Source organism: Orbicella faveolata, unplaced genomic scaffold (genome assembly GCF_042242905.1).
Source record: "Orbicella faveolata isolate gen_17 unplaced genomic scaffold, um_ofav_v1 contig_47, whole genome shotgun sequence".
Classification (NCBI taxonomy): domain Eukaryota; kingdom Metazoa; phylum Cnidaria; class Anthozoa; order Scleractinia; family Merulinidae; genus Orbicella; species Orbicella faveolata.
In genome coordinates, this window is record NW_028301577.1 from 26,402,722 (window position 1) to 26,415,683 (window position 12,962).

General features: G+C 38.9%; 1 protein-coding gene across 3 annotated transcripts; it reads left to right on the forward strand.

The window, feature by feature from the left end:
* The first annotated feature begins 2 nt into the window (after positions 1-2).
* On the forward strand, positions 3-12,518 carry LOC110068736 (uncharacterized). 3 transcript variants are annotated; one of them, XM_020776136.2, is made up of 9 exons: positions 16-125; positions 1,726-1,763; positions 1,898-2,180; positions 3,070-3,155; positions 7,289-7,372; positions 8,792-9,152; positions 9,359-9,598; positions 10,550-10,779; positions 11,871-12,518. In XM_020776136.2, exons 3-9 carry the CDS (start codon positions 1,937-1,939, stop codon positions 12,147-12,149), a joined length of 1,524 nt encoding a protein of 507 aa, XP_020631795.2. In that variant the 5' UTR covers positions 16-125; positions 1,726-1,763; positions 1,898-1,936; the 3' UTR covers positions 12,150-12,518. The 3 variants fall into 3 exon arrangements, with proteins under 3 accessions (XP_089136108.1, XP_020631794.2, XP_020631795.2); XM_020776135.2 differs by lacking the exon at positions 1,726-1,763 and having other exon boundaries at positions 4-125; XM_089279982.1 differs by lacking the exons at positions 1,726-1,763; positions 7,289-7,372; positions 8,792-9,152; ... (1 more) ...; positions 10,550-10,779; positions 11,871-12,518 and adding an exon at positions 4,378-6,497 and having other exon boundaries at positions 3-125.
* The last annotated feature ends 444 nt before the right edge of the window (positions 12,519-12,962 follow it).

Genomic DNA, 12,962 nt, shown 5'->3' on the forward strand with positions numbered 1-12,962 from the left:
ATGGCGAAGTCAGCTTTCTCCATCCGGGAGATTGCCTTTGATGGAACATGGAAGTCCTTGCTGGGTACGATTCAAACTCTTCTGATGAAAACGCGAAAATTCAGCAAAATTTAGGTGATAAACAGGTAAGAAATGTCTCAGAAAGATACTTTTATATGTCAGCGATGCTTCTATCATGTTTTATTGTTTTTAATTGTCAAAAGAAGCTAAAAATTTCAAGTTTGAATTGAATGATGAATGCATAATTCATCAAGCCTATAGTTTATTGTAAGTCTGAAACGCGTATGTCTTATATGCTTTTTCCGTAACTATAAACCACTCTTTTAATTTCCGTTTAGTTGTAGACTACTTATTCCTTTTAGTTACAACAACTGATCCTTCGGCTTGTTAGATGTAATATCTTAGCTGTTTTCCGGGGTGAAATGGATTAAGTCTTTATCAATTTATTTCTTTCCCTTCGCTGTAGACTTCTTTGAAGCGAAGCTTATTTGATTCTCGGGAAAAATGGGTTTGCAATGGCTAACATTTTGCATTTCTTGCCACGGAAAGTATTCACATTGCTTTGAAAATGCCATCACCCAGGAGTGACAAGAAAGTGACATTTACAAAGTTTGTCTATGAACAGTCGGAAGGAACATCAAGTAGCTACATGTATCATGTTTCACTTTTTCTAACCTGCAAAAAGCACACCATTCAACCATTCATTTCTGAGTTGAACTTTTGAAGCTTGAGCTGTCTATCAGAGCAACTTTTGAATATGGGGCTACAGTGGAAGTTAACTAGTTGAGGTGGCTCATAGACTCATGTAAGCACACAGAAAAAAGACTGGCAAAGAATGTTGGTCCAAATGTCCTCATGCAAAATGCCCCTGGGATTGTTACACAGAATAAGCTTACTTGAAGACCCAAAGCTTTGTCACAGAACGTTAAAATACAAACCCCCCTCGCCCCAACCCTTTTGGCCAGCCACTTTATTCTGGCCTGGAAAAAAGGCCAGTAAGTCATTTTTGACTTTGGCTAATCACAAAATGCGTAGTATGTAGGATAAAGGATTCTGGTGGTATGGTGTTCTGTAGTTTGGCATAAATTGTCTAACCTGGAGGGCCAAGTGACTTGTCTCAGGCCATCAGACTGTTTTCACCTGTTAAAGTTCTGTGAAAACTTTTCATTCCAGCAAACTCTGTGAATGCAAGCCAGTATGCAAGAAATATTTTTTTTATTTCTGAGAGTTTATTTATAAAATAAATACCATATCTTTATCCATATATCATACCATAAAATTCTCTGGCATTAGTAGCTTCATTAAATCATTATTTGCAACTTGCAATTTTTGATCAGTCTTAAAGGTTTTATAGACAACTGAAGTTGGACAAACATTTCAGGGAGATTTGCATGAATCCCTAAGCATTAGAGTTTCGGAGGCAGCCACATTCTTGGTAATGCCATGATCTGCCTTTTAATTGTTGCTGATAAAATTGCACTTTGTCTTGTTTCCGTTATTTGCTTTTTTTAATGCTATGCTGTGTTCCAACTTAAGTGAACCAAAAGAATTGAACAGTTTACAAGAAAAGCTTAAAGTAACCTTTTATCTGGACCTTTTTTTGTGTGTTTTATGTATTATCTTGGATCAATACTTTTTGTTAAGATGCAATGTGCATTTTTAAGCATGGCTCTGCACCTTTGACTTCAACTTTGTGACAGTATTTGATGATTTATTTCAATTTAGAATTACTTTTGGTGAAACATCAAACTTTCAGGAGACAGGTAGGATAAATTTCCCTATAGTTTTGCTGGCTGAATTTTTCTGCTCCCCCAAATACATATTAAGCAGCACTTTGTGTGCGTTATTTTATCTTTGCTTGATTGTTGTTTAAAACAGAATAATTTATGGTCTACAGCTTGCAAAACCAGATAAAAAGGCATCAGTTACCAGTGAGATGGAGAGTGAACTTATGACCCAGAGTGATGATTGTACCACACAGAACAATCAGCACGAGGAGAAGTCAGAAGAGAGGAAAGAATCATCACATAGCTCATCTCGAAGGAAAAGCTCCCCAAGCAGCCGTCAGCGAAATTATCGCAAGAGGTCTGTGTCAGAATCTCCGGAAAAATCACCACAGAGAAGGTCTCCAGAAATCTCACCTCCCTCACGTAAAAGAAGTAGAAATTCAGATTTTAGAGGTAATGGCATCAGTTACTTGATACATGTATTGAAATGTGACATCAACAACCTGTTTGGCTTGGCCAGCAGAAGTGTCTCAATAAATCTATGGCTTAGTTTTACAGTGTAATATGTGAAATCGAAGCACAGGGTCCCAAAAAATATTGGAGGCCTACTTTATTTGCAAGCTGTAACTATGATGTATTAACCCAAAAGTCCTTTTCACAAGCACACCAAAATTTCATCTCTTGCAGTACTTTATTAATTTGAATTTCTATAAAGATGGTTTCCAGTCTGTACTGAGCACTCTCAAGAGTTTTTTTTACATTTTTTGTTTTGTTTCATGTAAGACATTACAAAATGTAATATTTTGCAATTAGTTGAAGTAAATTCAAAGTTTCATGTCAACTGCCATTATGGATGCAAAGTTTTATGCTTCGTTCTTTCTCATATCACTTGATGGAACAAATTCGCAGCTGTAAAAATCAATGATTTGTTGGAAAAAGAATTTGAAATGCCTCAAAGATAAGGTATGTGGTTTGTTAGGTATAACATTTGCATTACATGGAGTGAGATCCATAAACATTAGGTTACTGAGACTGCACAGTACAGACTGGAAATCATCTTCAAAGAATTTTTCCAAGAAACTTCACTTGCCAGTTGGACAACTGAAGGACAGAATCTGCTAGCTGGACTGCAAAATCCACTAGCCCTGGGTTATGGGACACAACTTTCTATGCATGCTTGCATAGAAATACATGGAATGTGGCAACTTTGGGTATATATACAGTGTATGACCCAAAATCAATCAGTAAATTTACAGCAATACCCAAGTCATTATCAGGATGTATACACCAAACTTGCAATGTGATTGTCAAAGTGTCTAAAATTCTTTGTTTTATGTTAAAGATGATCAAAGACATAGAAGACATAGTCGAAGTCGCAGTCGAAGTAGAAGCCCCAGGAGAAGAAGAAGAAGTCGTAGTCCAAGAAATGTGAGTAACAGTAGGTAGTTACCAGTAAAATAAAAGTAAAAGCTCATTCAGACTCAACTTTAACAAAAGTTTCATGATATGATTTACGAGTAATTTCGTTGCACACAGTATTGCTTCTTTTGTAGTTGCATTAATTTATGGTCAGGTTTTTAGTACATACATGTAATGGTTTCTGTTTTTTTTAATTTTCCTATACGGTAAGTTGTATTGAGAGCAATATTGTTGTCAAGCCCTCCAGTGGTGTTACAAGAGCTATCTCATGTCAGAGATCCAAAAGCTGCTAGTTTGTTTCTCCAGTGTTTTTAAAAGTCCAGACATTTTCCTTTAATTTGCGATTTATTTACAACTCAATGTAAGTTTTCTTGCATTACCCAGTGATTCCAGTGCAGTCCTAAAAGGTTACGTTTTGTAATAAAACATGCCAATGATGCGTGCATTCATGAAAGAGTTGTGTTCTTGTAGATTTGTAATATAAAGTAATTGTAGTTTGACTATTGTAAAACATGATTTACGGTGAAATCTTATTTCTTGAACTCTAAACTTCTCCCTCATTACAGTAGAACTCTAACCAGATGTTTCTTCCCTTGGATTTATTTCACTATAAGTTTTCCCTGATGTTTCAAACTACATGTACATGCACCAATGTCTTGAACAAATTTTGCTTCTCTTAGAGGCTCAAGAATTTGAATTCCACTGCATTTGCATGTATAATATTATGGAGCAATTTACATGTGCACTGTGCAAAGAGATCAATCCATATGTGCACGAACAGATATATACAGGAATTTACTTCTGGAACTAGTCTTTCAGTTTAGCTGCAGAAAACAAGCAGCTTTTCATATTCTAATTATTTTAATGAAGTTGATATTAAATCATGGGATGAATTCTCCTCATTGTTTGCCACACATTGTTCAATATGAGTTCTGGGTATTTACAGTGTAGTACTGCATCAAGGGGATACTTCAATTTGATGGTATCCCCAATTCTTGTCACTTGTTTGCTCTACAATGAAATGATATAGTAAGAGGAAATCAGATGTTAATAATTGTCTAACAACACTTGGAAATTAAGTTGGTATAGAGGAGTGGGTTCTTAACAGAGGTTTTTTTCACTTATCATTAAGAATAGTAGCATTCCAGTAGTTAAATTCCGTAAAAGAAACAAATCATTTGCTTGTAGTTGCGGCAAAGTTCAGCCTGACACTGCTAATCTTTCTTTGAAGTTGTTTCACACGATGGACTTAGGGGCTGAAGTGAACGGGCGCCTGACAACACTGTTATGGAAAGTGGAAAAGCTCCTTGAAAATCAGGAAAGAGTTCTGAAAAATCAGGACAAGCTTTTAAAGCTCGTGGAGAATCAACAGGGAATGTCACCAGCAAGAAGTTCAGTGTCAGTAGATCGGGGCTTGGTAAATGGAGTAAGAACTGTAAATCATGACCGTTCAGGACCTGACAAGCACAGCAAATATACAGGTGAAGTTAGTATATCGGCAAGTCTGCTGGAAGCTGTTGCTCATGTAAAAAGTAAATCACTTCAGGGTGACACCAGTTATTTACCAACGCCATTTCCAAGCACTGTTGATGGCAAGGTATTTAAAGCTGCATCAAGGATATTGGCTTGTTCGTCTACATGTAACACTTCAGAGACTAATGGAGCTCAGCACAGTCTATCAATACGCGAGTCTGCTGATGAAAGTGTGGCACATCAAAATGCAGAAATTGTCTCTCCAGTGTCAACAGCTCTTAACGCTGGATGTGTTAACTGTGATAGCAGTAGTGGTAATAAAGATGATCAAGATGAACAGTCTAGTGACACTGAGGAGGTAAAAGAGCTGTTGTCATGGGCAGAAAGGATTCAGAAAACAAGTTGCTCTGTGGGAAACTTTAGCGTCAACTTGGTAAAAGTTCTATTTACAAAAGATGAAATGTTGAACAGAAATTGCTCAGGCACAAGAGGAAAAGTTGCACTCGATAGTGGAAAACTTGATCTTATTAAGTTCTGTGCATTTAAACTGTATTCTGTTCCTCCAGCCGAACAAGATATAGTCTGGAAACATAAGTGCGTTGTATCAATTGATGAGTTTCTGAGAAGAGGAAATAGAGCTCGGGTTCAAAACAGATCAAGGGACACTCCTTTAGACTTGTCAATTACCGATTGTGCGAGAGACGACGTTAAAGTCAACACAAACAGTGTCGATGAGACATGCGATAAGTAAACTATCTTGCAAGCCTCATACATGTGTATGGGGATTGTCAAAAAAATAGTCCTACATCATTCACCTGAGGTGCATGTACCTTATGAACAGTAGGCAAACATATTCAGTTTGTATTGATTTTAGCACACTGGTTTATTGAGGTACCCTTTGTATATAAATTTTGTTTTATGAAAACTGCATTTTAACATTACGCTGAATGTGCACCCAACTCTCAAGCCATTTGACTGGAACATGTTTGTTGTTACAGCAAAGAAAATAGTTGTAGGTTCAGATTTGGTAATATTATAATTCTATACCAGTATGTCAAGCTGGTCACATTTTTAATTGTTCATTAAAAGTACATAGAGTATACATCATTTTAGAAAGGGTTTTTGTGGCATCTGGCAACCTAGAAAATATCTCTTGCTAGACTTGGAAAAGGCTGTAGTTAGCCTTTAGTTGTCAGTGAAATCTTTGTGGATAGAATCACTGATTACGTTGGATGTTGATGAAGTATGGATGATGTTTTGAGAAACAGTTTTCCCTTAAGACTAGTACAAAAAGAAGATTGGCTTTTGGTGTTATTTTCTTTGTAGAGGTAACTTGTATAATTTTTATTAAAATTATCAGTTGCCTTGAGCTAAGTGGGGGTTTTCATGTATCCTTATACATGTACACTTACTCATAGAGATTGTGTTTGGTTTTTACATTGAATTTTGTAAGCTGTGAACAAAACTTTGACTAAGGTTACTATAAAATGTGATGTTTTTTGGAAAGAAGAAAAAGAATTCACAAGTTTACTAATATTGTATGTAATTTTAGTTTCTTAGCTTAACATACTACTTGTAAGATGCATCAAATATAGATCTCGTTATTTTGGACCAAGTTTCTTTGAATTTCGGTCTTGGAATAAATGTAGGTAAAGCAACCTTTCATAGAAGTATAACTCAGTGTTAAGCAAATTTACATTAATATTTTTTTATTTTAGCTTCTTTGTACCTAAGGTGTAAATCCACTGAACAAAGATTTGAATTTTGACAAATAATGTTACAGATTTTGGGACTGCACTGGATACATACACTGGGAGTAACAAAAATAATCAAGCAGAAAAACAACAAATTAATAATACCAATATTCTTCTTTAAGAACTACTCTTGGTTTCGAGACAAAAGCGGGAAACATCAGCAATAATCTTAAGTTACCTCGCTTCAAGTTACAGAAACCGGGATAAGCTCCAGCCTCATGGGCCACTTTGCTCTTATGCAGACTTTACCTTTACCTACCTCCCATTTTCATAGAATGAATTTATTTTTTTTAATGTACAGAGCTTTACCGTCTCGACAGTTGCTGTAATGATATTAAGATATGATAAAAAAAGTACGTACTGCCCAAATTAGAACTTTGGTTTGCAAGGTGACATTTGAATCTTTCTTTCTATTATTACAATAATTATAAAATAATGACACTGAATTGAAATGAGCGAGGTAAATTTTGAGAACTGTTGCTTTGCAGTTACAAAAGAAAATACAACCAGTCTCCCCAGTGTCGGCGTTTGTTGCAATGGCTCACCTGTATTGTCGTGATGTTAATTTTGCCTTAGCTAGTAAATTTTGTTAATGATAATTTGGGCAGTACTGGTTTATTTGGAGACTATATTTCTGTTTCCTTGGAGTTATAAGTCCAAGGATTTGAAGACCGAATTGATTGCAGTCACTTAACACAGTCTGTAGTTCTCTTCTTTTATTTGGAACAGAGTAGATAACCATAAATTATATCATAACTATTGCACATCATGTGTGAAACAGCCAACCAACAAACAGGAAACACATTTAATGTCAAATATCTTTTGACTGTTGTTTTGTGAGCTGTGTCACATGTACTGTGTAGGAACACAAAGTTGCTTGAGTTTAACACTCTTTGATAACTCACATTGCCTTAGTCTACAAATCAACGAGACAGTGGACAACGTTTTGATGAGTTTGGTCGTGATTTGCGTCCAGAGCAGCACAGAGATTCTTCAGAGGTGAGTGACTAATCTTTTACGTTTTCCTTTTCATAGCACAAACATCAACTGTAGTTCTTGTAAACCACGGTACTTTAACCCTGATATGGGCTTACTTCCTGTTTGTTCCCTGAAATAGCATGTGTACTATTTTAATAAGCAATAGAGCACTTTTTCTGTGGTTACATAGCCTCATCTAAACACAAGGTGAAGTTCGGAGAATTGGAGACTGCATCTTGGGTTTACATAACTTTCAACGATTCTCCCAACGCCCAAAAGTGTTTAGATGAGGCTATGTAAACATGTAACAAGTACTCTATTGCTTTTATAAAATATTTCTGAAAAATATGCTTAATCTAAAACATCACAATCATTGGGGTGTAGCTATGGGGGGTCCTGGGGTGTCCGTGATCACCCCCCTTTTGTAAGCCTTTTTTAAGCAAACAACGTACAACAGGTGGCGAAATGACACGGCAATCTGGTGAGTACCCTCACTTTGACACCACCCCCCCCCCCTTGAAAAGTCCTACTACGCCCCTGACAACCGTGTTTTCATACTCTCATCTGAATACACTTATTGACTAATGAGAGTGTGCATAGTATCTCATTTATTTTGTAAGTTGACTTAAAAATGGTCAATATTTATGGGTACTCAAGAATTTTGCAATTACCCTTGCTGTGGTTTCTTTGGCAAGCCTTCCATGCTTGTTTACAGACAGTGCACTGATTTAGGCTGCAAACAGGGTTGTTCACAACATTGTAGCAAGGCAAGTAGGGAACAAGGTACATTTTTGGGAAGAAAGCACTGATTTATACATTCCAGTCCAGAAACTAGAACTGTGGACCCAGGTCACTCTTGAGGACACTTTGTAATGTTGTTTCGCTGTGCGAAGTATGCCAAGAAATGAAGCTCCTCTGATTCTTTATGTTGAAGCAGATCTGCATCTTTCTCCTGTATGTACACTAGCCTGTCCCAGGTTTCTCAGTAGTTGGGGAGAAATGAGAAAAGAGGGTGAGTGAGAGAAAAAACGAGGGAGGACTGAGGCAAGGAAGGTCCCTCGCCCTTCCCTTCCTCGCCTCAGTCCCACCTCGTGTTTTTTCTCGCTCGCCTGTTTTTTGCTCATCCCCAACTACTGGGAGCCTGAAACAGGCTACATTTACACAGAGTTCTGATAAATTCTGGCCAAAGAGTTGTCCAATTTACAATGTTGTTTGTACTGGCCTTTTGCAAAAACAATTAGTTACATGTTACAGCTCCTTAAAATGGAAACATATAGTATAAAATAGAAACTACCACAAGTTACACCACAAAAATAAAAAGCATATTAATTTTCATAAAATGTACCGTATTAGTGTAGTACTTGTCATTTAGACAATAATATTTTTCAGAGACAAAAACACTAACTATTTTTCCTGAAGGTTGCAACTGTCTCCTTTTAGGAAAAGGATAAAGCTAGTATTCAAAGGAAAGAAAAGGAACAGAGTCCACCACTCAGGAAAAGTCCCAGTGAGAAAAGGGATGCTGATTTGGAACGCTCGCCAGTTAGGCGTGGCTCTCACCCATTGGAGAAGGGTGGAAAAGAGGGGAGTCCATCTGAGCAGACGCCCGGAGTCTGTAAGTCCATAGAAAGGGACAGTCCTTCTCCTCGACGGAGAGAATCACTGGATAGAAAAAGTAAATCTCCTGATAGGAGGCGTCGCAGGAGCAGATCTCGCGACAGAGGTGATTCCAGTGAAAGGAAGTCACCAGACAGATACAGAAGAAAGGATTACAGAAGAAGCCCACCAAGAGATTTTAGAGGTAAAACTTCATATTCCCACTGCTGTAGGGTCTTATCAAGTAAAAGCAGGGTTGAGAAAAACTGTTGGGTCTAGCAGGTTGAGTTTTAGCTAAATGCTCGTCTGTGGCTTGTAAACCAGAAAATATGTTATCTTTCCTGAGGTCCTATAACTTTGGACCATTGCAAAGAGTGTTTTCATTTGTTAAAGTTTTGAAATTGTTTCTAGATCGAAGAGCCAGCAGCGACTACAGCTCAAGCCGACGCCATGATAGAGACAGAGACCGAGACAGGGACAGGGATAGCAGAGGCCGGGATTGGGGTAGAGATCGACGACACGCCCGAGATCGTGACAGAAACAAGGAGCGTGACCATGACCGTGACAGAAACAAGGAGCGTGACCATGACCGAGACAGACATGAGGAGAAAGCTGCCTCTTCAAGTGGTGAAAAGAAGACGTTTATAAAAGGTAGGAATCTGTTTTTGATGGTGAATGTAATGCGTGTAGATATTGCTCTACAGTAGTGTACTGTAATGTAGCAATGATTAATCATCACAAACTGCAGAGGAATATTTTTACAGTGTCTTAGTAGCAAGTCAATGAAACATTACTACCTAAGGTTTGACTGGAAAAGTGTTATGTAAATTATGTTGAAAAGAATTAATGCAAGGAGTTATAAAACATACATTAGCCCTCTTACACGGATGCTCTTTAGGTTAGTCACGCAATCTCTCCTGATGGAGATTCCATGGAGCGTACGAGTCCAAAGAGCGTATGCGTAGAAGGCTGCTTAAAACATAAAGCTTCGAAAAGGAGATTGACATTTTTATAGTGACGTATTAGTTTTATTTCCCCAAATAGATCAGTTTTAACCCCTCCTAGCCTCCTCCTCCTCCTATAGTTCGTTATGCTTTCCTCCATGGAAAGATTGGGTGAAGAACCTGAGGGACGTCTGTGAAGAGGCTAAATTTCTCCTTGCATTGTTAAACCTTTGTCAACTACTTAACTCATGAGAATGACGAACGTTTTCTCAGACACCTTTCCTAAATCACCCCCTGACATTAGTGACAAGTTCACAATGTTGAACAGTGGATGAAAGGGGAAGGGAAAATAAATCACACATGGCAGATATCATTTAAGAGAGAACTCGACTCTTAAATGTTTTGATTGTGTGAAACATTTGCTCAGCCAACAGCATTTCGTTACTTGAATAAATCATTGGGTACCCGGCCGTAGCACCGGTGAATTTAATTCTGTGTGTAACCCTGCGATGGACTAGCATCCCATCCAGGGGGGAGTAGAAATACTCCTAATCGCTTTATGCTCTAGAAACCTTAGATGTGCACCAGCCTGATGTGCCACTTGGCTCGTATGCAGATTTTACTTGTAACGTCATGTGTATAATTTCTTCTCTTACAGCAACTTCAACAGGCCTGGAGGCACTTCCACGGCCCGCACGTCCGCCGACTTCTGAAGAAGTTCAAGCGAAGCTAGCGGCGCATGCGGAGTCGCTGCGGAAACAGGCTCAAGATGCTGCTTCCATGCTCAACCTACCCAGCTACCTGAATCCATCAGTTGTCAATCCGCACCAGTATGCTGTGCAGGCACAGAAGAGAAAGCTGCTCTGGAGCGGGAAGAAGACGACTGAGGTGTGTATCAGGCATCTGTCTACACTACGCCAGAGAAATTTGAAAACGGAGTTTCCACCCTGAAAACGGAGGAATTTTAAAACGCAACAATCACCGGTCAGTTTGGATTTGTGTTGGAGGAAAACTCGATCAGGAAAATCACATGATTATCGTGACGCCTTCGTTTTCGAAAGGCTCCGTTTTCGGAATGTTTTTCGTCCACACGAAAACGAAAAGCCGGCGTTTTTAAATTCCTTGCGTTTGAAGAGCGTTTTCGAAAAGCTTGGTTTTGGTGACGGATTAGTGTGGACGGTAGGCCTAACCGTAGAAATAAAGCTACGTTTTCAAATTGTTCCCTAGTGTGGACGCTGCTTCAGTGTAAGGTACTGCTATTATTACAGTCGGTGGCGTGCAGGCAAACAGCGTTTTAATCCGACCATAATTTGGCGAGAACTCGTGTAGCTTTTTCTAACCGGTAGAAAGCGCGGGAAAAGGCGCACGAGTCATATTTTACAGCCCATCACAATGCACACAAATGTAGCAAGAAACGAATCATTAATGAAATCATTTTGCAACCGGTTCAAAGTGCTGGGCCCAGTTTTTCGAAGGCTGGATATCGCTATCCGCCGGATAAATCGCTATCCGGTGGATAAGTGTTAACAAAACAAACCACGCTATCCGCTGGATAGTGATTTATCCGGTGGTTAGTGTTATCCACCTTTCGAACAACCCGGGCCTGGAAAAGTCAAGGCAACTAAAATGTAAGGGCTGATCGCGATACTCGGAAATCACGCTATAAAATAATCAACTCGGGGAAAGATCGTGTAACTGGTAGAAAGCGTGTGAAAAACATATGAGGCAAATGATCGGGTAAGTAGCTGACTGGCAGGCTAAAGGCCAGTGGCCAGCAGGTTGCATGGGTTTTGAACCAATTCAAAAGCACGTCTTTTACATTTATAAGTTACTCTACCGGCTGAGAAAAATTACTGTATTGCATTACTGACTTTTGAAATAGTTTCCTTTCATTACTAGCAGCACGTTTGCAGGGATTCTGGCTTTGTAGATAGATGAATATAGTTCGCGTTTTTCTAATGGCTGTTTTTGTATGACAGGGCACTGCAAGTAGCAACAGCGGCGGTGCCACAACATCAACCTTGTGGAACAGTACCACGTTCAGCAATGACCAGGGAGGGGAGATGCAGGCGAAATTCCGGCGCTTAATGGGCATCAAAGGCGACGGGAACGCACCCCCCGGGCAAGAAGGCCCTCAAGCCCAGAGCCAGCAACTCATGGCAGATCTTGAAAAGGAGTTTGAACGGTCTCGAGCATTTCAGTTATCCCGGGGGGCTGGGGGCAAGAGTGGCATCGGGCTTGGTTACTCAGGCACATGACGCAAGCTCGGACAAGTGTCGTTGTTGAATGTATAGCTGTACAATTCGGAGCCAACGATTTACAGTGTGCTTGTAATTGAGTAGAATCAAGCACTTTACCAGTTAGGAATCGAGTTGGTAATTTTTAGTAAGGATGAATTGTTTTATCAAGTGGACACGTCTTTATGTCTCTATAGCCGATACTACCCTCCTTAAGAGTCGAATTCACGGTCGGTGGATCACGAACGTTTCCTTCAAGTAATAAATTGTATGTTTTTGGGCATTATTGTTGAAGCACATATCCCTCAGCTTACCACAGGAAATGCAGATTAATCTCATCTTGCGGTTCTATGAAAATTTTGTTTCATTAAAATTTATTGAAAAAACGCGCGTGCATCTCTTCTTGTGACTAATTCTGGTTGCGAACGTAACTGGAGAATAATCCGTCAATCTTCCTCAGCCTTAAAGTAGCTCAGTCACGGTATTTTGAGTTATTTTGGCCACGGACGTTACATTTAAATTGAAGAAAACCTGAAAATGGCAGTTAACTAAGATAGTAAAACACAAAAGAGATAATAATAAACCAGAAAGGAACAAAGATGGTTAAGGATGGAGAAGATCAACCACGGATTGCAAACGACGAACTGAACTTGAAAAATTTAGGCTAAACTTTTCAAGATGCGCTAGCCATGATGCAAGCTCCTTTAATCCCTCCGTTTAACTTTAAGGTCTAGTCTTAACTCTGTGGCAGTCGCATGGTGTTTTTTAAAAAGCTATCTGAAGTTTTCTTTAATTGAAGAGGTTATATTTATTTTGGTAAAGTGTTCTAGATAT

What these genes read in the sequence shown, in the direction of transcription:
- LOC110068736 (XM_020776135.2), top strand. Translation starts at nt 48, where the DNA reads ATGGAAGTCCTTGCTGGGTACGATTCAAACTCTTCTGATGAAAACGCG. An exon ending in GAAGTCGTAGTCCAAGAAAT is followed by an intron (nt 3,156 to 7,288) that starts GTGAGTAACAGT and finishes ACATTGCCTTAG; the next exon opens with TCTACAAATCAACGAGACAG. An exon ending in AAAGAAGACGTTTATAAAAG is followed by an intron (nt 9,599 to 10,549) that starts GTAGGAATCTGT and finishes CTTCTCTTACAG; the next exon opens with CAACTTCAACAGGCCTGGAG.